The sequence below is a fragment of the Puccinia triticina genome, chromosome 6A (genome assembly GCF_026914185.1).
Source record: "Puccinia triticina chromosome 6A, complete sequence".
Lineage (NCBI taxonomy): Eukaryota > Fungi > Basidiomycota > Pucciniomycetes > Pucciniales > Pucciniaceae > Puccinia > Puccinia triticina.
In genome coordinates this window covers 1,696,938-1,722,868 of record NC_070563.1, presented here as the reverse complement: position 1 = coordinate 1,722,868, position 25,931 = coordinate 1,696,938, and the positions used below count along the sequence as shown (strand labels likewise).

General features: G+C 45.3%; 6 protein-coding genes across 6 annotated transcripts; 2 read left to right on the top strand and 4 right to left on the bottom strand.

The window, feature by feature from the left end:
* Positions 1-7,040: 7,040 nt before the first annotated feature.
* PtA15_6A229 (uncharacterized protein) lies at positions 7,041-8,022 on the top strand (the record flags this gene model as incomplete). Its single annotated transcript, XM_053169912.1, has 4 exons — positions 7,041-7,083; positions 7,163-7,369; positions 7,441-7,676; positions 7,936-8,022. The coding sequence occupies 4 exons, from the start codon at positions 7,041-7,043 to the stop codon at positions 8,020-8,022; spliced, it is 573 nt and encodes a 190-aa protein (XP_053021156.1).
* A 1,828-nt stretch (positions 8,023-9,850) lies between these two features.
* On the bottom strand, positions 9,851-11,165 carry PtA15_6A228 (uncharacterized protein; the record flags this gene model as incomplete). Its single annotated transcript, XM_053169911.1, has 4 exons — positions 9,851-10,159; positions 10,265-10,398; positions 10,711-10,803; positions 10,904-11,165. The coding sequence occupies 4 exons, from the start codon at positions 11,163-11,165 to the stop codon at positions 9,851-9,853; spliced, it is 798 nt and encodes a 265-aa protein (XP_053021155.1).
* Positions 11,166-11,797: 632 nt separating this feature from the next.
* On the bottom strand, positions 11,798-18,394 carry PtA15_6A227 (uncharacterized protein; the record flags this gene model as incomplete). Its single annotated transcript, XM_053169910.1, has 5 exons — positions 11,798-12,445; positions 12,552-17,474; positions 17,548-17,717; positions 17,798-18,270; positions 18,354-18,394. The coding sequence occupies 5 exons, from the start codon at positions 18,392-18,394 to the stop codon at positions 11,798-11,800; spliced, it is 6,255 nt and encodes a 2,084-aa protein (XP_053021154.1).
* Positions 18,395-19,177: 783 nt separating this feature from the next.
* On the bottom strand, positions 19,178-21,160 carry PtA15_6A226 (uncharacterized protein; the record flags this gene model as incomplete). The annotated part of the gene is made up of 9 exons (XM_053169909.1): positions 19,178-19,288; positions 19,359-19,509; positions 19,593-19,628; positions 19,721-19,786; positions 19,878-20,015; positions 20,142-20,338; positions 20,498-20,670; positions 20,741-20,913; positions 21,153-21,160. 9 exons carry the CDS (start codon positions 21,158-21,160, stop codon positions 19,178-19,180), a joined length of 1,053 nt encoding a protein of 350 aa, XP_053021153.1.
* Positions 21,161-22,071: 911 nt separating this feature from the next.
* On the top strand, positions 22,072-22,873 carry PtA15_6A225 (uncharacterized protein; the record flags this gene model as incomplete). Its single annotated transcript, XM_053169908.1, has 4 exons — positions 22,072-22,169; positions 22,564-22,595; positions 22,655-22,732; positions 22,833-22,873. The coding sequence occupies 4 exons, from the start codon at positions 22,072-22,074 to the stop codon at positions 22,871-22,873; spliced, it is 249 nt and encodes an 82-aa protein (XP_053021152.1).
* Positions 22,874-23,023: 150 nt separating this feature from the next.
* Positions 23,024-25,632, bottom strand: PtA15_6A224 (uncharacterized protein; the record flags this gene model as incomplete). The annotated part of the gene is made up of 10 exons (XM_053169907.1): positions 23,024-23,154; positions 23,253-24,068; positions 24,162-24,218; positions 24,309-24,358; positions 24,445-24,655; positions 24,749-24,837; positions 24,927-25,136; positions 25,204-25,366; positions 25,435-25,505; positions 25,586-25,632. 10 exons carry the CDS (start codon positions 25,630-25,632, stop codon positions 23,024-23,026), a joined length of 1,845 nt encoding a protein of 614 aa, XP_053021151.1.
* Between the last annotated feature and the right edge of the window lie 299 nt (positions 25,633-25,931).

The following is a 25,931-nucleotide window of genomic DNA, read 5'->3' as shown; positions in this document are numbered from 1 at the left end:
CTCTCTGCCGGACTAGGGAAGGAGCAGAGGAAGCCTAAGTACTCTGGGCTTGCATCTGTGACAGTCCTTGTGAGACCCCAAAGGAGGGGGCTTACAAGTAAATGGGGCTGTTGCTGAGGTGCTTTTGAGGACGTGGGAATTGCTTTTAAAAAGCACCAACGGTGGGCCGCTACGGTAAACTATCTGTAGCGTGCGCTATCCGCTAGTTTAGCGTGGTGTAGTTCCTGACACAGTGCTGTTAGCTGTAGCGCCCGCTACAGGCCGCTACGCTACACTAACGGGCGCTAACAGCGCTATCAGCTTTTTTAGCGGTTGAATAGCACTGCTAGCGCTGATAGCGGCGATAGAGGCCCTGTAGTTTCAAGGGGGGCCTGTTAGCGGTAGCGGGCAATCACTTCCCGCTAACAGAAAACCCTGTCATTGGTAGTTTAGATCCGCTACGCTGCGCTGAACTACTGACTAAATGTAGCGTAGCGGCCCACCGTTGAGAGACTCCTTTCCGTACAAGCGGAGGCAGTCGTGTGAGGGGAAGGTGCGGTTTAGGCTGCCCTCGTGGTGGGTGGTCCGTAGGGATGAGCGCTGAAAGGATTCGAGATAGCTGTGTGGTTGGGTGGTTTTGAGATGTTCGCCGGGGTTTTGGATCCGCGGCGGCGGTTTGTTTGTTTGGAGGGAAAGGGAAATGTGATCTTAAGGAAGAGGAAGGAAGGGGAGCTAGAAAACTCTGATGCTGATGATTCGGCGAGCGGAGCTCAAAGGTTTGGACTCTGAAGATCGGATCTCTAAGCTCTGATGATGGACCGTATTCTGGGGATCAGAATGCCATAGCCACCCATCATCCAAGTTCGAGCTGAACTTGGACTCCAGGCGACATGTCACATACATTTCATCACATCCTCCGCGCGCTACACGCGCACACACTCACAACAAACAAGATAAAAAAAGAAGAAAGGAAACAACACAAGAGAAAATTAAGGAAAACACAGCGTGATGAGTCAGGAAGAAAAGAACCAGAGGGAGGAAAATAAAAATAGGAAAGAGAAAAACAGAACCAAGAAAGCTGAAGAGGCATGGGGAACTGAGAAGGAAGGGAGATGGGAAAATGGACAGAAGGAAAAGGAGAGATAGGGGAGCCAGTTGAAGGTGGAAATGTGATGAGAAGAGATCTTGAGGCCTGGGGAGTTGGGACTGCACCATAACTTTCATTGAGTCGCAAGACCCAATGTTGGATTACCTAATCAACTTTCATTGAGTCGCGGGACCCAATGACGGATTTCTGTCCACCCCAGCGTGGAAATTGAGTCTTGGGAAGTGAAAATAAACTTGAGTCTTGATGATCCTGCTGGCGGCGGTGATGCTCCTGAATAGCTGGCCACGAGAGGGGCCACCACACCGTTGAAAGCACAAAGCAACTCCTTTTGCAACAAAGGGTGTGATGTCCCAGATCTTGGGACTGGTACACGCCGGAATAGGCATCCACCAATTCCTGTTCTTTGCCCCTCCCGGCGCTCATATTTTTCTCCTCTTTTTTATCTCTTTCTTTGTCTTCCTAGAAATAAACGGCATCTCTAAGTCCTATCGCGGCCTTCGGGCCTATCATTGTATTACTATTATCAGACTTCTGGCCTACTTCCTTATTTTTCTCTCATAAGATCTCATAGATCTTATTTTATCTTTTGTATTCCTACTCAGGCCCAATGGCGCCTATAAATAGAGGCCCTCGCGCCCGCCGAAATACAAACCTCATCTCATTTAATTCTCTATAACTTCCGCACCCAAAAGTCCAAGAGATCACAAGGGTTAGGCCGATTTTGTTGTGTGGTGTTAGCAATTTTGTGCATTTGAGTTGTTGGGTTGTCTCTTTTAGGAAAGCGCAACGGGGGTCGGACCCGGTTACAGAAAGTTACTTTTTGGTTATAGCAAAGATTTGTGTGCTGGGTGTTGAGACGCGCGTGACAAATGCAATATCACCAGGGGAGATATGTTCCCACTCCCCAGGGAGTTCCTTACCGTAACTTTTTCCATAACTGTGCTGGAGGCCTTTGGTAAAGCAATATTGAATAGGTATGAACAAGAATGGAAGTCAGCGTGGAAATCAGTTGGAAATCATCCTGAAATAAACCATAAAATGCCAAAAAATCATCCAGAACTCATCTATAATTCATCCAGAACTCATCCAGAATATAGTCCTTTCTTGGCTCCATGACCAGTGTGTCCTTTCCATGGAGATGTGAAAGGCCCAGCCTGTGGTTTTTTCCCCCTCATGTACTCGCGTACATCAGGGGGACAATTGGTGTCTCAAAACAAATTTTTTACTTTTCATGTGGTGAAAGGCCCATCCTGTGATATTTCCACCTCAATGTACGCGCGTACATCAGGGTGACTATTAGCAAAGTGCAAAAAGGTTAACTTGCATGTGCACATGTGAATTTTGAAAAGCAAAAAAATACAAAATTCACTAGATCATTTTTGTGAGGAGGACAGGATATATGGCCAAAGTGAATTGGTACCACAATCCAACCTTGACTTAAATCAGACTTTCACCCTATTAAAACAGTTTTTTGTCATTTTTATCAGCCAAATTCAAATTAATTCCCGCATTTCCAAGAAAATGGGTTTCAATTTCAATGACTGCAACATTACCACATTCCAAAAATCTAAACCCAATAATACCAAGTTGACTTTTAGTTTAATTTTGTACATCAGGGCATATAATGTGAATTACAAGAAACCCATTTTTTTGGAGGAATTACTTTTGAGAATGGGAATTTTGCTTTGCTATCCTTAAAAATAAGTAAACAGGAGCAATTGATGAGTTGGACTTTGGTGAAATATCATTTCATCATATTTCTTCCTACAGTTGTACATAGAAAACAAAAGAATTCTACACAACATTGTGTCGACTTCCAAATCAATTGTGACTGACTTTTCACTAACTTCTCCATCCAATTTACTATTTTGGGGATGAGTTACTAATCCACATCAGGCTCACATCCTACCAAAACTCACATAAAATTCAGCTCTGGCACTCCCTGGGGAGTGGGAACATATCTCCCCTGGTGTATGGAGGTGAGAATTGGGAATATAAATAGGTGCGTCACCACTGTCTTTGATTTGATCAGAGCCGGCAGTGGCGACACACCGTAATGTACCAGATTTTTCAACTCATTGCTCAAGAGGGCCATAAAGTGTCTAGACCTGGCCAAACCCAGCCACAGGAGTTTTCTGGGGTCGTGAAGACGTTACACCAGCGGTGGGCAGATATGTTCTCCAAATGGATAACTCTGAGGGTAACGTAACCTTTACAGTTACGTTATCTGCTAGTTAAAGATATCTAATTTGGAGTTACGATATCTCCTGCAGAAAATGGGCTCCATTTTATCTAGTTACGTTCCCTGGTTATTTTGAACAAAACCAGTTACGTTACATTTTTTCACAGATTTGGGTAACTTTGGGGTAACTTTCTGGTCAAGGCCCTGATTTGTGGTTGTCTTTATCAATATGAGCGAGATGTTTGCTCAAGTTGACACTAAACAACCACATAAACTCAGTATGCTGCCAGGAAACCAGATTAAAAGTTGTTCAGAGTAAGGGTTGAACCCACAACTTCAAACATCACAAACCTTAGAGAGGCAAGCCTTAATGCAATAAGCTAAAGAGATGATACCAACTTGCTCTTTTTTTCAATAATCCCAACCCCCTTTACAAAAAGCCCCATATCAAAAAAAGTTACGTTACTAAACACATAAAAAATCAGGTTGAAAAAAAAGTTACTTTACTATACTTTACTGCACAGATTTTGTACATTACCAAAATGGCCAATTTGGATAACTAAAAAGATGTTACGTTATCCAATTTCACTGCCGTAACGTAAAGTAATGTATCTGCCCACCACTGGTTATACTCAGGTCAAGTCCTCCTCATCTAGATTATTGATTACAGCCCAGTCACTAGTCTACAGTCTGTAACCTCCATTTTCCGGGGTAAAAGCATGCGTTGTTAGGCTAGCGGTAAACTGGGGCCTTGCCATGGCCTCGTCAGGGGTTTGAATCCCCTACAACGCATCAGAAAAGCCTCAGAGCGCCCAAAGAACTTTTAGTTTTCTATCAAACTTTACCAGTGATGGTTGTTCCACCTACTTTTTGCCACATGTATACATATTTTACCGGTGTATGAATGCTGTGAAGCTTAAAAATCTCCCGAGAAATGTTTTTGAAAGGTTTTCAAGTTGGCCTGAGTGAGGGAGGCTGGCCAAGATGGTTCTCCAGAATCTCAATGATGAATTTTTGCTTGGAAGAAGGTTTGGAAATTGCTTGGTTAAACCACTGAGTTTGGGAAAATTAATCATGGAGCAACCCCAGGTTTATGGGGTGACCTGTGAAGTTGTCAAAAAAAATGGATTTTAAAACCATAAACATCACTCTCTAGTAGGCAATAGCAGCCCAAGTCTCATCAGGCAGGGGAAAACAACAAATGTACAAATTTCCCTATTGGCTGGTTTGTTGTGAGCCAAATTTGGGACATTCCTCTGACATGTGCTCTGAGGATGGAAATGGATCATTAACAAGAATTGACTATTTGCCTTATGCAAATGGGGAATGCCACAGGCTTTTTGATTCCAAATGGCCGTGTATTTTGCAATCAGGCAGTGAGAATATTCTGGTAGACAAGCAAAGAAACACTGCATTAAGAAAACGGAGCAATGCAGAACATGGAATTCAAGCCCAAGAACAAAGGCAAAAATAAGTGAGTCAAATGGATATGTAGCCAATTCAAATGTGTGGGTTCACAATTAAGAGAAATTTACAAAAACTTTGGAGCCAATTTATCAGGAGCTAACCTAACAAAAACACAAATTGAACGTTTTATATTAAAAGTAAAATGCAACTATAAAGTATCTCAGTATAAAAGAAGGGAGTTGAAAAATTGACTCCCAAGAATTAATAAATCAACTCCCAAAAGTCGTTTACGTCGCGCGGACCGTCTCGGGATGTCCCCCCTGGGTCCTTGGGACCTTGCGCGGCCCCAAAAGCATTTTGGGAGTCGATTAATTGATTCCCCTCTTGAGAATGGGAGTCAATATATTAATTTAACAAAAAATGACGGAATATACAAAAAAAATTATATCTTGTCACTGTTGTACCCAAACACCCTAAAACTTTTACAGCAATCTAAATACACTATTTAGAGAATATTGTGAGCTTCACGGCATTATTACTCCTCAGGGAGAACCTGTGTAGCCGGGGGCAGATTTGGCGGATTTCCTACTAAGGCAAACCACCAAAACCTTATCTGCGGTGCTCCAAACAGCCCCAAATTTTTTCTGCTATAAGAATAAACTCTTTGAAACATATTGTAATCTTCACGGTATTAGCCCTCCACAGGGAGACCCTGTGTAGCTGGGAGGCGGATTTGGCGGATTTCCTACTAAGGCAAACCCCTGAAACCTTATCTATGGTGCTCCAAATGGCCCCAATTTTTTTCTGCTATAAGAATAAACTCTTTAAGACATATGTGAAGCTTCACGGCATTAGTCCTCCTCAGGGAGACCCTGTGTAGCCGGGGGCGGATTTGGCGGATTTCCTACTAAGCCAAACCCCCAAAACCTTATCTACGGTGCTCCAAACGGCCCCAAATTTTTTCTGCTATAAGAATAAACTCTCTAGAAAACATTATAAGCTCCAAGGAGGTATTACACATCAGGCACACCTTCTATCAACCGTGGTGTAGCGTAGTGCAGCGCAAACGCACTATTTTTTAGCGTAGCGTTAGTGCAATCACGCGCATCTGCACTAAAGCAATTTAGCGCAGATACGCGCATTGTCAAAAAAAATCTTGAAAAAGTTGTGTATTTCACCCGCAGTGCGCGAAGTGTTTGGGACTGCGCGCACTGTGCAGTGCGCGAAGAGTTTTTTGCAGTGCGTGAAGTAAGTCCGTTAATTTATGGGAGTCAAATTCTCAACCCCCTAAAATTATAAGGGCCGACTTGCCAGGTCTAACACCCGTGTCTGACCAAGCCACAACGGGACCAGGTCTTCCGGGTCTCTTTGACCTCCAGGCTTCTGGACAGTTCTGCCACTGGACTACCCGGTCTCATGGCATGATCGCGGCGACGTGACTACAATCTGACGGACGGAGAGAGCCCCTGTACTTGTAACATACATACCCAATCTGGCAATCCTGAAAGGGCGCCCGTGATCATTGGCTCGTGCACACTGTGCACCCGTCATGTGCGCGATAATTTTTCTGGTTGTGTTCATGAAATGGGCCAAGTCAAGTGTACTAAACTATTCGGCACTCGGCAGATTGCGCTGCATGTTACGAAGGTGAATTATACATTTATCATATTTTAATTGCCCTTTTCAGCACTTTTCCTCCAGAAACTTCGCCCAGGTCCTGCAGCTCAGCTGATTTCATAGGCTGCAGGCAGGCGACACATCAGCAAGCTTATAAATTAGACCTTGACAATTATGTAGTATAGCCGCAAACCCTTAGCCGTACTTATTTCCAAGACCTTGCGAGAGGATTCATGGCATCAAGAAAGAGGCCGACGGAAGAGCGAATGACTGCAACTTCGGTCAAACTAGCGCGGCGATAAGACTAGCTGGTGATGAAAGTGTGTTCAGCTAGCCGGAAACATCTGTCCTTTCACCCTGGAACTTTCAAATGGGGAAGGAAATGCTGAGCTCAACCGGGGAATGGCACATATCCGTGAGATGATGTCCACAGGGCAGCTATCTCTCTCATTACCTCGGGCATCAACCCTCCTGGCACTTGGCATCCAGCAGGAGATACTCGTGTTCCCTAAATGAGCCAGACATTGAGGATATTGGCTAATCAAATTTGTCTCCGACTGGGATTCAAGGTCCTATGTTTTGGAGATCACACATATTTAAGACGCCAGGAATAGTCACTTCGAACCTCATTCCACTACCTACGTCTACCCAATATCCAACCAAGCCCGCTCGCTTCACCTAATTTATCAATTCAGCCAATAATAATAATCAATCATCTTCGATCCTTTCAAACTTACACCAACCAACATGCAGTCCAGCTTACTCATCACCCTTCTCGTTGCTACTAGCGGTAAGATCATGGTTCCTCTATGGAGCAGTCCCCTACATGAACCCACAGCTGAACATCATCAAAACCTTTGCGCACCCAGCGGTCTTCGCCTTGCCAGCCGGACAACACCAACCCAGCGATTACGCTGCCTCAGACTACGACTCTGACTCCTATGCCCCACCAGAATCTTACTCTCCCCCAGCCCAACACCCTTCCTACGGTGGCAAGCCATCTCAACCTTACCACCCAGCTCCTTATCACCCATCTCCCAGCATCCCGTCCCGTGGTCGTCCCGGCCAAGGATCCGGTTAGTAATCACTAGCAGCTGCTGTCAAGACATGACACCCAGTTCCTGACCAGACTTGACTGCCTGCATAGGCATTGGTGGCATGTTCCCCGGCTTTGGCGTTATGGGTAACGGCTTCGGCATGATGCCCGGCTTTGGCGGTTTCGGCGGCTTTGGCGGTCTCTTCGGCATGATCCCCGGCTTTGGGGTTAACGCCGGTTTTGGTGCTAACCTAGGAACTGGTTTCGGAGCCAACGTAGGGGTCAACGCTGGACTTGGTGGCGGACTCGGTGGATTTGGTGGACTCGGCGCCAACGTAGGTGCCGACGTAGGCGTAGGAGCCGGTCTGGGAGGTGTCGGTGTGGGAGCTGGTGCGAATGTGGGCGTCGGAGTGGGTGTTGGCGGTCCCCTTGGTGTTGGTACTGGTGTTGACGCCTCAGCTGGTGTCGGCATTTAATACAGACATGCCCCCATCTCCCACAACCAACCTCATACGTGTATTCTACTAGCCTCTTACATGACACACACCATTCGTTACCCTCTTCACTTGCAATCCAAATCACTGAATCGCCGCGCGCAATCATCAGGCCACTCATTGCCAATCTACTGATCCCCGTGAGGATGCCGCACACCCCAATGTTGCCTATGACAGCAGTACGTTGACGAGATTCTGATCTGAGTCATCACTAATTGGAGAAACCACTAAGATTTGAACCCGCCTCGTTCGCCGTGCTATTGTGCCACAATCCTAGCCATTAATTGAGCCTAATCCACACAACCAGATCTAATGAGCCACACTTGCCGCATCCTAGAGCCCGACCCCAGGGCTCTTCAGGAAGATTATTTCACCTGATAGCCCAGCTGGCACACATACGTGTCCAGTGGGTGTTACGCAAGGAGAAGATGAGTCTCAAGCAAATTGAGTTTGGACGACTGAAAAAACAATTGGCAATTTTTAAGTTGTGGCTGATTGAATTACTGGATATCCAAGTCATCAGCACAACATATTGACGACCTTAACACTAGTCCCAGCCTCCGTGCGGGCGTGCCGCATTTGGCCGGTCGCGAAGCGACCCGACCGGAGGGAGGGACTTGCACACTAAAACACTTTTCTTGCGTGAGCTGATTCCAAGGTTTGATTGGGAGCAGCCTTGTTTGCATCACCTCACTCTCAACTCAACATAATGTTTCTAGTTTTGATACATCATAATTCTACATGTTCTTGATTTTTCCATATGTTTTATTACAAAATGTTGATTGTATCCAGTGAAATTTTTTTGTCAAGTGCAAGATTTTGAACTTTGATTTGACTTGCGCCCCATAGGGCAAGGACCGTGCGCAGTCATACCACTTCTTGTTGTCGAGTTTGAAATATGAAGCGAGGAGAGCACAACAATAAATAAAATACTGAAAAATCAAACAGATCACTGCAAAAAAAACTTACTCAACTGCTTGCAGTTGACATGCAGGATACCCACCTGATTGAAGTGCCTTTGTTGGCACAGTTATTGTGCAAGGTGCACAGTGACTGTGCATTGAAGCTTGGGTTGAGTCAAACCTTGAGTAAGGCTGGTGTAACACCACAAGCTTCCTCAGAGTTACCGCATGTCAACTGCTCACAGTTGACAAAGTTTTTTTTGCAGTGGATGGTAACCTGTCAGAAAAACCAAAAAAGAAAAAAATTATGATGAGTGGAATAGAAACCAGGAGAGAAGTAATGGCGTGTATATCACATCCGGCTCAGGCGAGCTTTGTGTTTTAGTGCATAAGCCTCTCTGGTGAGATTGGGCTGCCGCCCAGACCCGCTCACCACGAGTGGCTTAGTTAAGCTCGAGATATTGATCACAACAATCTGCCCCTGCCCGGGCCACCCATCTTATGAGGCTAACAGACAAGCCAGGGATATGTTGAGTACAATTGTATAATAGAATAACTGATGTAAGTGCTTTTCATGCCCAATTCTTTCATCAAGGTGCTCCTACATCTCTTGTTGTTTAAACATTTTAGGCCAACAGTCCCCATGCACAATGTAGAATATTTAAGGATGGCGGGAAAGCTCAAAGCAAAAATGTGCCAGCCTTGCCGCATGGAAATGTGCCATACTAATGCCAAGTGAGCATAGTTATATTCAGACAGGGACATTTGTGAGATAATATATATGCAATTACACGAGAAAAGGCAACACAAACACGAAGCACTAGAGTGCTTGACGCAAACATCACAAACTCTACTTGGGTCACGTGTACCTTTGTTTGAAATTATTTACACCTCAAAATGATAAAGACTGACGCCAAGCTGCGAGTCTGTCAAGCAAATGAATAATGAAAATTTAAGAAAGTATAACTTTCTTGATTGGTTATGACTGGAGAGACCAGTGAAAGCTAATGTATTGTGACACGAGTGTTAGCTCACGACTCGCTGGAAACTGCAAAGGAAGAAAAAACGTGAGATAGCTTACCAAGAAATGTTTCTAGAAGGATAGAGCAAAAATGGAAACTGGTCTTATTCTTCATCTTCTTCGAACCTAAAGTATTCTTGACCTTCCTCGAGTCTATCCGACCATACGTTAGAAAGTTCAGGATTATTCGCACCAAAGATAGGATTTGAAGATGCTTGTTGCCTATCATTTGAGTTTTCTTCGTCTTCATCTTGCTCGAAAGAAGAATCCAGGTCCCTTGAGGAAGATCCGCCTGCTCCTAGCGGCTCATATAGGCTTGATAATTCTAGTTTATTCCGATAGCGACGATGCAATGATCGGGAGAGTTGGTACCCGGCTAAACATCCTAATTCATTGGCCAGTAGATCACCCCACTGGTTTCACGCGTATAAGTCTAAGCCTTGATTCCATTTTGCATAACGTGAAACAATTGCGCAACCAGAATTTCAAGTTGAAAGCAAAGACTAAAATCCACTCACTGAAAACACTTTCCACGGCAAGAATAATTGAATGAATTCACTTCCAAATCCACCCAGAAAAAAGCAAACGGCACCCGTCAGGATTTCATTAAAATAATTCCAGTACCAGATCACTCTTGAGGAATCATCTATGTCTGGTATTGAATAAAATAGGCCTGTAATCAACGCGACTATATTTTTTATTACATTTTATTTTGGGTTGGATTAATTTAAATCAGAAGATGAACCGTCGGTATATCAGTTCGTGATTGGATTCATAATTTATGCTACCCGTGAGCTCGGAGAATTGAGTAAGGATGAAATGGCTCACATCCAAAAAAATGAAAAAGCTAACTCTCCCAGAAAGAAAACGCCAGTTAAACGAAGTGAATAAGCATTCCTATTTTTCCCTCGGGCCGCGATGAAGTAAGATTATCACAGGATGATTTAGGTGTAAATATCCATACTTTTTTGGGGATAGCGATAACTGAATGGCCCGTTCGGCTGAACCCAATGATCGCCAAGAATATTATGTTGATCAAGCTTATTATACAGAAGGCCTATGAGAATAAGTGAGAGGAACATATCAATTATCTATCGATCATATGTTTTCATTCAGGGTGAGAGACGGGGGACATTGATTGAGTTTATGTGACTGACTGACTGGTCTGATCCTGATGGGAGATCTTAAACTGTCGTTGATTGAACGGTTGAGATTGATATGAGTCACGGATTGTTGGCCTGGAAATCTCAATTGCCGAGAAGACATGAACCATCTCTGGAAGAACTGTCCCGGTTTGAATCGCGATGAACCCCGTTTTTTCCGCGTTGGTGTTCGCGCACTCCTTTGCTCCGTGTTGTTTTCCTCAGTGATCGACGGGTTGTCTGAGTATGGCATGAGCTTGTTCTGTGAGATCGGCATGTCTTCAGTCTTGTCGTATTTTGATTCTTGTGGAACTTTACCGTCCTGATATTGCTTACCACCGGAAACATGAAGCGGGGAGGGTACACCCCGGGGAGACGGAGGCCAAACTTAACCAAGTCGAGGCGCGACAAACTTAGCAGAAGTTCATGTTTCTGACAGTTTTCTGGATGGGGAAGTCCTAATCTTATGTACAACCTCATCAAGTCCCAAACTTAGCTAAGTCCGAGGGTGGAGGCGCGTTTCGGGAGGGACTTGGTTAAGTTTGATCAAGTCCCTGCTTGTGGAAGGGGATTCAAAAACCGTGGGTTGTTGGCTTGGCATCTAAATTGATCCTTCCAGCTCAAACCAAACTAGCATCTTGGATAATATTATGTTTTTCGGACAAAGTAAATTGGAACGAATAAAACCAAGAATGATGATGTACATAAAAAACGCGAAAAAACAAAAATAAATATGGATGGTGACACGATGAAAGATGAAACAAGAAAAAGAAGCAAACAAAAATAGTGGCAAAAAAGAATGAGAGCAGGAGAAGATCAAAATCAAAACAGGGGGAAGAAGAGTAGACAAAAATGAACAGAAGAAATAAGAAATAGCACCAAGAAAGTAAAAGAACTGAAACAATAAATTCATTCAGAAAAATACCGTTCGGCGAAACGTTTTAAGGCGGACAAGAGATCTTCAGTTTGCTGATGATTGTCGGGGGTATTGACTATAAGAGCGGACTGATTTTCGAGTGAAGGGCTGGGAGGACTTGATTGAGTGCTTGAATAGCTCAATTGAAACGGTTTTTTGATTGTTTTTTTCTTGATGGTCGACCTATTTAAGGGGTTGACGGCGTATCTGGGTTGGTAAGTTGTTCGAGAATTGACGAGTTTGATTACACTCAATCCTTTATCGATCGAGCTCATCAAATCAGGTGCCAGATCACTCAAAATTTCTCTTCTGAGCCGAGGCGATGTTGGAGCTTGAGCGCTCATTTCACTGTCTTTATGGATGGCGTGGGAACTGGGATATGTAAGACTGCCGACTACACTACTCTCGGGGTTGGCGGTGGAATAGAGCCATAGAGCCAGTTGTGTCGATGCCAATAGTAATGATAACTCCAGCACGACTGCTGAAGCATCAGATACATTGACCGAGTCTGAAAGGTCGGAGGATGTGGTAGGGGGGGCGGAATTCCGAGTAGAAGCCAATCGGTAGATGTCAAGACTTGTTTCAGCAAGTTCAAACAGCGTTCCGATGGTAGCTGTATCGCCAACGACAATACTTCTAGTCTATAAGACACGATGGAAGGATGTCAAAGAAAGTAGGTGATATTAGCCTTAGCGAGATTTCTCGAGAAGTTGGAAAATATTACGGGAGAGGGAGATTAGTGCTTACAGGATTAATCATTGCATATTCGACTGCCCATTCTGCAACGTCTCGCGTAAGAACACTGAGAGCTCGAGTGTGAGAAACCAGGGTGTGAAGAATATTCCGAGAAACTTGTAACATGTGCAACAAAGCTTCTTGGACATGAGTAGGCAAGGGTTGGCCGTTATCAACGACGACTTGACCGGTCTTGCCCAACGTCTGACTCATTAGCCTGCTACTACTCTTCCAGGTCACATCATTCTCTAGCCATTTCGAGGTGGAATTGGGATGGTTGAGACAATGAGCTAAAGTTTGAAGTGCAGTCAGCATGGCTTGGCGATAGTTTTCAGGCAAGCTGAGTAAGGAGCGGCCGACGGGTTTTGAAGAGACAACGACCAGGAGGTTTGTCACAAGCTCTGCCTCTTCTAGACCGGCAAGAGTCAGGTTCATCTCGGACGATCCGCGCAAAGTGTGATCCGGTGGCGAGATGACACTGATGGCTTTGAGTAATTGAGGGGAATAGAGTCGGGCAAAAGAACTGATTTCGTCCAGCACAAAGGTTTCGCTGTAGCAAAGTGTGTTGGCAAGGGAGGTAACGAGAGCAAGGATGGAACACCACAGGCGATGAGTTGGACTTCTCTCGAAGGGTCGATTGGATGCGACAGGTTCGATCAGTCCTTCAGACGCCCTCGGAGTGAGCGATATGTTGAGGAGAACGGGTATCAGTCCCTCGGAGGCCATGTACTCTGCCAGACGATCATCAAGCGCTAAACTCATGAAGAGACGAATCACATGTTCTGCAAACATCGGCTCTTGGTCATCAAGAAGAGGCTCTTGGGTGAGGAGATTGAAGGCGGGTTGGCAAAGATCATGAATGCGATGTGCCCAGTTCATTATCGGAGGTCGGACGGGGGAGTTCATGAGCTCGGTAAAAATAGAAACGCTGAGTTTCAAATCTTGCTCATAGTTGGCATCAGATGAGATCTGGGCTAAAGTCAAGACGGTCTCCAAGATCGAGATGCTAGACCTCAAAAACGTCTCCACCAGGTTGACCATCAAGTGCCTTTGTTCATCATTCAGACTGGGTATCTTGATTGGCGCACACCGCCTGAAGATTAGGTAAAGCAACTTGAGAAAGTTCGTGTGCCAATTGATTTTCAGTCTTCGCTTGATAGAATCGAGGATTGGGAAACGCTCGGAGGAGATTAGGCTCTTGACACTTTCCAATAGTTTGATGGTCGTTCTGGATGTTTCTTCATTCACGGGGAGTGCTTGAACTAGTGTCAAAAGAATTGAGATTCTAACTGAATGGATGTTGAGCATAAAGTCACCGCCTCTGATTTCTTTCGCGATCACATTGGCCGATTCCAGTACTGATTGAGAGAGTTGCGGTCCTAACTGGAGAGTGATAGATTTTTGCTGAAAGACTACTTCCAGAAGGGATTCCCATGACTGAGTGACTTCAAGCTGGGCATCAACGGCTGACAGATTCCAGTTGATAGCAATCAAATTCTTCATCACTTCATCGGCGACTGAAGCCGATACATCACTACCTCTAATTCTACCTATTACCAATTCGTAGTCGTAAACAAAACCGTTGCCGTACAGCTGGAGCTTCTCATAGGGCAAAGCAGGGTCAACTCTTCGGTAGGTATCGAGGTCGAGATTGGGGTATCGGTTATTGATTTCTCGAAGGGCTTCAGACTGAAGTTCCGGATTGGCCAAGCTTTCAATCGCGGAGCAGATCAATTCACGCAGTTGAGTCGGTGTTTTTTGAAGTTCTTTTGAGATAGACAGGCCAATATTACTCTTGCTCGACATTCCTTTTAACATAGTCGATTGATCCGATTCCAGTTGGAGCAGAACCGTTAGGGTCCTGGTCGCGTAAGCCTTACACATCAGTTCGTTGCAAAAATGTTTAATCTGGAGCTCTTCCAGTTCTCCGAAGAGGTCGCGTTCAGCATCATCACTCGACAAAGGCGCGAGACGGCTCTCGGATATGGAGAGTAATGATTGGGGAGTGTTGATCAAACTGGTTGATATGTCGACGATCCTATCAACAAACTCTTGATTCTCCAGAGTTTGACACAAGATTGCGAGGAATCCGTTCGTCTGACTGTAGACAGTGTACAAAAAGTACAACACGCTCAGTCCGACGGTGATGTCGAGCTTGTTGTTGTTCTCGAAACACTTGACGAATGCCGCAATACCTAGCTCAAAAGGGCTCTTGGATTGCAACTTTTGAACCGATTCAGTTGTGGAGCCGGGGAGGGATGCCGTCCCAGTCACAATAATAGCTCCGAGAGACGGCTGGGTATCGAGTAACACTGCCAGCAAATTCCAATATGATGATCTGAGGATGCCATCATCATCGCGGATCTGGAAACCTTGAAACGCGAGCTCGTGTAAAAATAGACTCATCGAGTCGGGGTCTCCGAAACCTGAACTGATTGAAGGCCAATCGGAAGGCCAATCCTGCGAAAGGAAACAAAGAAAGGCAAATATATCGCATGCATCCTTAGAAATATCGACATGCGGAGCAACCAGACACCATTGGGCGACGAATGGCAATACGCTTTGACGAGAGTGATCTTTGAGACCAGCGAAGGAAGAAGGTTTTCGATTTGACTGAGCCATAAAAAGTCGCTCCAACAAGCAAGGTTGCCCTGAGGGAATGTGATTGATTTTGAGGGCGAGAATGTTTCTGGCCAAACGTGCGCAGGCCGACAGTGATTCGGCAAACGCCTCAAGTTCCACATTGCGATGAAATTTGCGAAGAGTTTCCATGACGCTCTGGTCGGTGGTGAGGATGGAAATCAGCGGATTTAGAGTGAGCGCAGTGGCTGATGTGAGGAACCAGGAGAAAAACGATTGAGACAGTCGAGCGACGACCAAGTCTGTCTGAATGTCGGCCGAAAACAATTGGGTTTTCAGAGTCTCAGAAGCAATTGTGTTGAAGATGATACAACATTTGCTTGCGATTTGAAACTTGTCTTCCAGTCGACGATATTTCCAATTTTGAAACCCAGGCCAAACCTCCTCGCAAATCCAACCGAGTGCCCTGACAAGAACCTCCGCTTTGATTTCAGCAAAGGTGGGGTTGGTTGTGAGTCCTGAAGAGATAGCCTCCAGCAGAAGCATTTGAGCTAGATCCAGAATGGCGAGAGTGATGCCATATTCACCAGACAACCGCTCAAACTTCAACGTGGGACCACTTGTGTCGATAGCATTCCAATGAGATGTTTTGGACGAGTCCGGGAAAAGAAGGTGCGAGCCTCGAACCAAAGTCCAAACAGCGCCAGGAAATATCGGTGAGAGGGCAGACACGAGGCGCAGAGATATTTCAGTAGTTTCACTAGAGATGGTGTGAGTGGACATGTCGATCGGATTTTCGATAAGATTGAAAATGGCTTGGATTAGGCCTTGATGCGAAATATTGCCAACCATCTTGCCAATCAGCTCTGCTCCAAGCTCGGTGCTGCACTCAACAACACTGGTCAAAATCTTCAAGATATTGACGATGCTCTCGGTTTCCAGCTTATCTTCATACCAAGAAGGGTTTGAAGTTGATGATGATCCAAAGACATCGTGGTGATGGTCATGATTGCTCTGCTGACCAGAGTATCCTGCATATTGCAGTAGGAGTCGACCCCAATATCGCCACGCCGACCAAGTGAAGCGCCAGCACACAACCACGGACTTTTGGTCGGCACCGCTGACGATTTTACCTATCGTGTGCTTTGGAATTTGGAGGTCAGGTGAGATCCAAATAGGGCGAGTTGCTTTGATCCAACCTTGAGAGTCAGGGGGACTACCATCTGGCGTATCGATGGTTTGCGGCGGGAGGGTTGGCTCGTAACACAGAGGTAGGAGCGAAGATTGAGAGCTTGGAATAGCTTCGGTGAGTGTGGGTAGCTGATCGGCATATTCCAGTAAGGAACGAGTGCAGAGAAGTTGATAGCTCGGATCTGAAGGTTGAGGGGTTTCATTGAAGCCACTGAGTGATCGACATAATCCGGTAAATAGTCCAACATTGATGGGGAATCTGACTCGCGCGGAAGAGAGATATTCTGCTTCACCGGTTGCGAGGGGGAGCTCGACATCGCTAACGACCTCCATCTCACCAAGTACTGCTCGCCACAGATCGCTGGCTATAGCATGCTGCACATCAAGCCTGAATAGCAACCCGAATACGTTGATGGCATCCTCGAATTGTTGCTTGCCCAGGTAGGATATTCGGAAGAAGATCGGCACAGCAGATAAGAACGTTCGGACAGTGACGAGGTAGCCAAGAGCATTATTGTCGGGCGCACCAAAGCGATTGTGGGAGCTTGCACAATACACAGACGACACTAGCTGACTCAAATTCTGGAAGAGTTGACATTGGTGGGATAAGACATGTCGAGCCCAGCGCTGATATAATGGCATACTCTCATCTTGCTGTTCGGGGGTGGCCTCTTCATCCTGATCGGAATTCATCTGGTTTGACTGGGGAAGAATGAGCTCGGCAAAATCTTGATGAGACTGGGGAATTTCATTCTCCAGGTAGATATTCGTCAGCTGATGGAGTATAAACGACCAAGCGAGCGCAATGGGGGCGGCTTGTAGCGGCTGCTGCTGGAGCAAGTCGAGTTGCAAGTCGTAGATTTCTTTGAGCTTCCCGGGGTGGGTCAATTCGCGTTCAGTGGGCTCCGATGCGAGTGCGAATTCAGGAGAGCAGATGTCTTCGGTATGAGAGGCTTGCAAGGCTATTAGCGTCAGAAGGTTTGACACGTTCAAGTGGATCGTCGAGGTTTCTTCATCAAAGTAAGGTAAACACGCCTGAGTTTTGCCCCACGAAGTCTCTTGCAAAGCTTTCAACACTGAAACATAATGTGCGGCATCTGGTTTGATGAGGCCATAGAACAGCAAAAAGATAACTTCGAGGATCAACTTTTGCTCGTACATGAGCTGAAAGATTGGAAAGGTGAGTTAGTACAGGCCACTATTCCTTCCAATCAAACATGCTTTTGGCTAGGCAAACCTGTTGTGTCCAAATCAAGGCCTGTCGGGCTGTTCCGCGCACACTATCGGGGAGGGACGACTTGGTTCGTTTGATGAATGACTCGAGCATCAGAGAGGGTGTTTCTATCGAGGTGATGAGATCCAGAAGCTGTGAACATGTATCATTGATTGCAGAGGACTCGTTTTCGGCTATGAAGAACGGGCACATGAGCTTTTTGACTTCATATACTAAGATAGTGAAGCGGAAATGTGGGAAAAACAATCCTGACCTATATGCAACGCTGAAGCAACAACTATAAGAGCGCTTCTCCTCTCCTCGAAGTAGAAGGAAGAAAAATTGGCCATTGTCTCCTCATCAAATTTCTGTTCTTCAAATGTGGCATCGGTGACCTTCTTCGGGCTCGATTGGTCTGCGTCACTGATCGGAGATGATGTGTGTCTTTCGGCATGAAGGAATTGGAGCCATAGGATAAGTGCATCTACTTCGTCGATATCGAATGTCTCGCTGATCCGAAGTACATTCGCTTTCCTTTGATCGGATAACGAGATGATTTCACCATCGCTCAATGTAACTTTTCCTGTTTGGATGGTATTACGCGACTTGGACGATTGACGCGGGTAGGGGTCATGACAGTTCTTGAGTTTTTCTTCATGTAACTTCAGCAGCTGTCGCAGAGATCGGGATGATGAGGCTGTCCTTTCAACGCAGCCCGACAGGGTTTGATTTATCAATCGGATTGGACTAAACAACGGGAATGAACAATTTCTCATGAGATCAGCGAAGCAGCCGTGGACCAGCTGGCAGGGGTTTGATTTGATACTGACTTGGATACCAATGAAAGCTTGCAAGCTTCGTTTTGAGCCATCTTGTTCGGTTTTCTTTCGTGAGGAAAACAGACTGGATTGAGACACTGAGGGATGGAATTGTTGTATTTATTCGCGAGTGGGGTGTCTTGAAGCTTGAACCATCCGATGAGCTGTCGATCGCCGCACTTGGAAGATCACAGGGACAAGAGTCTCCCAGTGGGCACGCGTGGGTTACACGGGGCCTGTCACAGACTCAGTCTGTCTGTCACGACCCCAGGTAGCCCCGGACCAGGAAACTTCAACTGCGCCTTTTCCCAACAAACCAAAACAGAGCGAAACCCTTGGCGAGGGTTTCTAAGGTTTGTTTCCTTTTCAAAAATGATCTGATAGAACCCATTAACATATTAACTTGTGGTAATAAACTCCCTTGGGCTTGGGCGGGGAAAGAAGTAGAAACTTCAAAAAAAGCCTGCAGACAAGATGATCTCTCCTTTCCATACCAGGTAGCAGACACGGCGAGTAAGTCAAAAAAGTGATTCATCAACATAGGCATGCATGCAAACAATTTTCATATGTCTTTGAAGGTCAGAGAAGATGCATAAAAATGAGGACGTGGACAACTTCAACAGCAGGCAAGATCACAAATAACGTTACAAATGTAAATCTAGAGGTGGATACAGTCAGGATAAAATAAAAAGGTGTGATTTGCAGAGATGTCTCTTTTGAACTGAAGTAAGAAGAGTGCTGTAAATATCTTTTCGAAAGATTGAGAACTGAACAAAGTAGCAGGCACACATATCACAACACTTGCCCGCGCTCTTGAGTGACTGCAATCGCAAGCATTATGCCTTCAAGGACGTGATGGTCATATTGGAAATAATTTGATCAAAAAACGCTTTAGCTGCTCTACCCCTGGGAAGGTTGCCGGTGGCATAAGCGGGAACCTCGTGTCCCTATTTTGCAAAATATTGAAGCCACAGTTAGCTTCAGCTTGCACCGATAGAAATTTTTGAAAAACTCAACTGCACCGAATAGTCTCAAGTAAGTGAACGTGCTTGCCGTCTTGTAGATTCCCGCTTTCTCTTCACCAATATACCAATTGGTGAAATTCTGGTTGACAAGTGATTTCGAATCATCAAGCTTCAGAGAGTCGACTAATTTCTCCATTCCTTGGCTTCAAAGGTCATATGGTAGGATTAGTCAAATTGACATTAAATCTTTCAATGGATGAGTTGAAAATATCAGCAATCAACTTACTAGTTAACCCTGAAATCGGCATCCCCTGCGTAAAGCCTGGAAAGGAATGATGGTAAAAAGATCGCGAACCACATTCATCAATTTCTGTCAAAAACACATGAGTGGAGTTATGTCTGCTGCTTGCTTACAAAGTTCTTACCCCGGAATTGATTATCCTTTCTAATTGTTTGGAATAGTCCCGCATCCAGTCACCACTGCTCTCGGTTTCAGTTGAACATCGTCAGTCTGCAGTAAGCATGCCTGAGAAAAAAAAATCGTCGTCTAACATAATGGATTAGGCCTAACCTTGATTCAAATTCCTCGTCAATATCGTCGTTACATTGGACCCATTGCACGGTTGACGGCACCCCCATTGAAGCTTTGAACTTCGAATCGTTCAGCACTGGTGTTAAATTTGGCGGGTATGGATTCGAATCATCTTCTCTGTGTACCACATTCAATGTTTGGAACGTTGTCAACAATCACTAAATCCACGCGTTTAAAAAGATCTGCTTTTTTTGTTCTCTCTCTTGATGATGAATCTCTTGACAATCGTGGGCGAAGGCTTACCGAACATCATACACATTTCGATCACCCGCTAAAACTGCGAAAACTTTAGTGGCGCAATAACTAGACGCATGTCTGCATTTGTACGGGTCCAAGGTTGCTTGACAAGTTTTGATTGAATCGTAGCACCCAGAATTTGGCTGATAGAAATGTTTGTAGGCGATCTTGATAGCCTCTGGCGGAACCAAGGTTTGATTATACTTTAGGTGTTGGTTTCGACAACGTTCAAGGTTGAAAACAGTTAGCTTATGGATGGCGAAGGCCAAGCAAGGTTTGCTTATAAAGACAAGCCACGGGTGTGGTCGAGAAAGACTGGTCGGTAAAGAGCGGCAAGCGTGGATTACGGAAAAGAACTCAACTGGATTAGACTCGGCAAAAGTCAAATATCCCAGAAACTGTTCCCGCGCGTTGATTAAAGCATTCCCGAGAGCCAGTGACTGAACAGGTATCACGACTCTTCCTTTTTGAGAGGAGCTGGTCAGCTTAACATTCATCGTCAAGATGTGATCTACCAAACCGGGCCCATAATGACCTGTTTTTGTTTATAAACCTCAAAGTTATCAAACTGAAAGCAAATATTCCTGACACTTGAAACCTCTTACCTCCGTAAGACTCAGTCCAAACGCCGAACGGCCTGCCGACAAACTTAGAAAAATGTGGACTTGAAAGCCATATCTGGAGTGCATCGTATAGCTCTGACATAGCGTCTGGGGTGTTTCGCGCGGTCCTGGATCCATAAGAATACCCTGCGCCAACTGGCTGATCTATAAAAATCCTGAATAATTTCGAAAATGGGTTATAGCGATGAGATAAATATCAACTGGTTAGTTTCCCAAGTGGATTATAGAAAATTGATTGAGATCACTCACATGTTGGCCTGCGAAACCCACGTCAAGAACATTTAGCAAGTAAATTAAAAATCGGGCGACAGGACGAGTTCATAGAGAATAAATCAGGCGCTGTCCGTAGTAAAGAGAAATGAATCATGAGAAAGAAAACCAGAAGGATTCCTACGTTTTCATGCCACGATTCCGGATTGACTTCAAAACCAGTGCGATCCTTTTTGATAAAACACGGCCCATTCCCTCGGAATACACCTACAAAGATTCTACCAGAATGGAAAAATTAGAATTCAGACGGTATCCACATTTTATCGACGCAGCAAGACGCCAAAGTGAATGGGGGACCGCGGAAAAAAAATGGCCGATGCTTGCAAACGGAACTCTTTTTGGCCTCTTTTGGACACTTTCTCGCTGGAAGATGATGGTCTCCTGAAGAAATATTGAAAATAACTTACCCAGCATTGTGCTTGTCCCCGGTCCACCGTTCAACCAGAGAACTAATGGAGCTTGATCGGGATTGTTTCTAACCCACCACCGATTCATTAATAGGGCGAATCAGAAAAACTGGAAATATAACGCTTTACTTTATTTTTAAGCCTCAAGAGGCCAAGGTTCACAAAAATGAGTGAGAGGGGACCAACCTAGCTTCGACATACCAAAAGTATATAGCGTGACTGTGGTCCAGATGGATATATCCAGCTGTACCATCGGGCTTTCCGGGGGTATTCGAACAGATGTGAGGATGGGCAGTAATTTGAACGGAAGACTCGGATAAGTTCTGCGGTGCTGGCCCTGGAGGTGATGGCTCCATTGTTGTGTTGGCCCTCCTCGTATACTTGGATTCTGAGGGCAACTTGCCACCCATCACTGAGCAAGATAACAAGATTATTAAGCTCATCACAAAAACAACATCAGAAGAAAGGACTTTTGAGAATTTGAGCTTGGAGAATACCACCATGATGGCTGAGACTCGTAGGCGTAGTTAAAATTATCAGGGCAAACACAGTCTGTTCTACAGGGTTGGGTTCTCGTGCAGAATGGCGGGATGATGGAGCGTTCAACCTCAAGCAACAGCTCGCGATTTATACACAATGCCTGGTAGCAAGACTCGTGAGTCTCGAAGCTATCCAAACCCTGCCCGGATGCTCACTCAGATTGGAATGCAATGCGGCAATGGTGTAGCGGATCGGTTAGTGACGCATGCTGCTAATGCTGCATAGTCCAAAGTGATCATCAGTGATCATCAGATTCAAACCTGATGCCGACTTCAAAATGTTTGTTTTATGTGTTTACTCGTCGCTTGTCCGTGCCGTCTAAGGTCTTCCCGGACTCTGCAGGTCGCTCCGCTGCCATTTTGGTGTGATTGTGCATGCATTGGCAATCGCCCTCAAGGTCGGGTATAGTCCAGGGGGGCCCGGTCTGGCCCGGCACACATGTACTCATGTGATTGTACATGCGAAGCTCGCATCGTGGCCGTCTCATGCAATCAACAGTACATAAACGATGCCACCAAAAACGCGGTAAGTTCGATGTCTTCACCTTAGTTATGAAATATGTACTGATTGATCAAAGCAAATCGATAGGACGGTATTGGTCAAGTTAGTCTCAACTGCCGGTAAGTTCTCATTTCATCGCCCCCCAAGTCACACCGCGAAGCTCAATGTGTCTCTGAAGGTACCGGATTTTTCTACACAACCACGAAAGTGAGGACGGCGGAACGAAAGATTGCCCGGATGAAGTACGACCCGCGAGGTATGACTCATCGAGCCTTGTTTTGATTTACTTGGCAATGTCTTACCCATGTTGACCGACATCCCTCTCAATCTTTATTTGAAATCTACCATTGCCACAGTCAACCAGCATGTTTTGTTTACTGAGCAGAAAATCAAGTAAAAATCATAAAAAACTTTTGATGTCGCATGAGAGAAGCTGGGAAATTCTTTTGTGTGAGAAGCATTTTTGTGCTCCCTGTTCACAGGTCATGAAATAAAAGCTTGAGATACAACTACAGAGTTGAGAGTGATTTATTAATCCTTCGTTTTTTTAATCTTCAAATGACTCCTGATAGAGTTCCAGCTCGTTGCATTTAATATTTTCTTCCGAAAACAGAATTGATTTTTGAAGTTTGGCCACTGAATTTCGAACTTCGGTGACCATGGAGGTTGGACCACAAACTGCCCCACAAAGAGAAGGATGGGTGAATCATGCAAAGCAAAAGTCAATACTTAAATTTTGCCCATGGTAAATAGCAGGTTGAATGAGGTCAGCTCACCCATTACGCCAATACGCCCTGGGTAACGTGCAGCAGCCTCTTTGATGATATCAGCGAGATTGGGCCGGTTATAGAGAGTCTGAGATGGTAAGGAAGGGGTTGAGAGATTTTTCTTTTCTTCCTCTTGAATTTCCAATTGGCCTATTTCCTGTTTTTTGATCTCCATCTTGCCTTGATCGACTTGTTCCGGCTGAGTTTCATTAGTGACATAAACTTTGACGTTGCCGATCTCGTTTAACTGTTCACGAAACCATTCGAGGCACACCGAATCCCTGACAGCCCAATGAACTTCCAGCGCAGTGCAACACGACATTCCTGGTGCAGACCCGCTTCGTTGTAGGCTTTGAGCGATCGAAATCAACGCTGCCATTCCCGTACCTCCTCCTATGAGTAAGACCGTATCACAAGCTCGCAGAGAGTCCATGAAGCCTCCGTAAGGCCCATCAATCAAGCAAGATCGGATTGCAGGCACCGAGGGGATGTTGGCTAGAGTTTTCAGGCGGGCAGTCAAGCCCTCGCGAGGGCGAAGCACGAAAACCATTTCGTTTCCTTCTTCTCCATTGTAAGATGGAACCGGGAGCGACGAAATGGTGAAAGGATGGGTTTGCCATGGCTTGATGCTAGGAAAGCGAAGATAGACATAAGAGCCTGCACTCCAGCGACGAGAACTTGGTACCGGGATTCGAATTCGGACGGCGTTGGATGGGAGGGCTTCGATTGTGGCACGCGGAACCCGGCTGAACCATCCATGATCCAAACTATAGGCCAGTAATCGCCACAATATGGCAGCTGCCCAGAGGACCGTGGCAGCATGCACTGGAAAATGAAACCAAACCAGAATAGATGTTCTGGATTCATCAATCATGCGGTCAACTTGAAGCAGCCAAACTTGACAAAAGAAAACTCAACTATATTGCCAAGATTCCAAAACGTTTTCCAGGTGAATGTACATCCCCACCAGAAAAACTATGTTTGGGTGAATTCGAAGGCAATCATTAGACGAAGTCGGGAGGCTATGTGGAGTAAAAACCACTATACCGCAGATGAAGAGCTTACTGAAAGCGGCAATCATGTGGAAAATAAAGAAACTTTCATAGAATCTTGCTCTGCATTCGTTATGAATTCAAGTTTCCAATGAAAATTCATCAGGCCGTTTTTAAGAAAGGGTGTTATGGACAAGACAATGGCAAACCTTATTGGGCCTAAGCTCATGACGCATAGCCACCCCAAGGCAAGGAGGGGAATGAATCCGTTCCAATAAAGTTTGTTGTGGGTAATGGTGTAATGCCATGGTTGCTGCCGTTGAATCCTGATAATCATGGTCCAGGTGTGAAGAATCGACATGTACAAACAAATCCACGGTGCCCATTTGTGGAAATCCATGATCCTTTTGAAACTGACTCCTATTTGCCAGAAGTTTATGTATCGATGAGCAGTCAGAGCTGACGAAAGTGCAAATTGATTCAAAATATACCATTGGTTGACGAGTAGCTCACCAGTAAAATAAACCAAAAAGTTTCTCTTTGTTGATGTAGTATACAACCAAGGTGTCATAGCAGTAGCCACCCATTCGGCTCTTATTCCTCTGTTTTTGGTTTTGTATTTCAGATTTAAAAGCTGATTGTCAATGTGTCAAGCGATGGTGTAAAAAGTATACGGAAAGTTTACACTTACAAAGGCGATCCACCGTAATGTGGTGGTCGGTAATACGGTCTTCGTAAGAAACACACAAGAGTGCTGTAGGTTAGGAAGCCAAAGAGGAAGATAGAAGGTCCAAGGGGTGGAAGCTGTACACGGAATAATTTCAGTTGAGGGTAGCTCCCCATCCTGAAAAGAGCAGCAACTTTGGGATGATGATAGATGACGCTCGGAAGGCCCATGATTCTTGATCGAACTCAAGACTATCAGATCAAATGGGACGACCTCGAATAGTTTGTTCGATGGTACTTACCGATTCAAGTTGTGCAATCGTTTGATACCATTCACCAGCGATACGGCCACCACGCCAACCATGATGAAGTAAGTTGTCCACCAGCCATAGTATTGGGTCCATACCCAAGGATCGTTGGGAGCTTGACATGCTTCCTTTTCGGCAACTGAGGGCATGTAAACGCCTAGATCATAGGGAGTTAAAGAATGTAGCTTTGTGCCAAAGGATTCTCCGATAATAATGTTCACTGACCATATCTGCGCCAGTTTCCTCGACCCAATGTTCCATTTGGGTATGTCCCGTTAGTGTAGCCCAGGATGCAGCTAAGGATGAGGATGTAAAGAAAGAATTTGTTAACCCAGATTGGAAGTGTGTAAATGTAATAAATGAGGAGCGAACGAACGGATCATCTGAACCCCCATAAATTCCGGTGAGGTTACTGGAGCTCATGGCTAAGAAACTTCAATCAATCACCGGGAGGAACTGGTCACGAGTACCTCAGTTGGAAAGGTTTAACGAAATGGGATTTGTTGTGGTCGGATATTGAAAAGTTAGTCTGCCAAAAAATTGTACATACAGACCCCGATCGGGCACTTTGCATGAAAAATGACTTGCCTTCTCGGCGGCGGCGAAGGCAGAAGCTGGTACAACATATCGATATTTTTTGTAATGGCCACGTGGATGAGCTTGATGAAGCCAAAGCTCGCTCATCAGAGGCTCGTGTGAGAGCTCAAGGCTGTGGAGCTGGA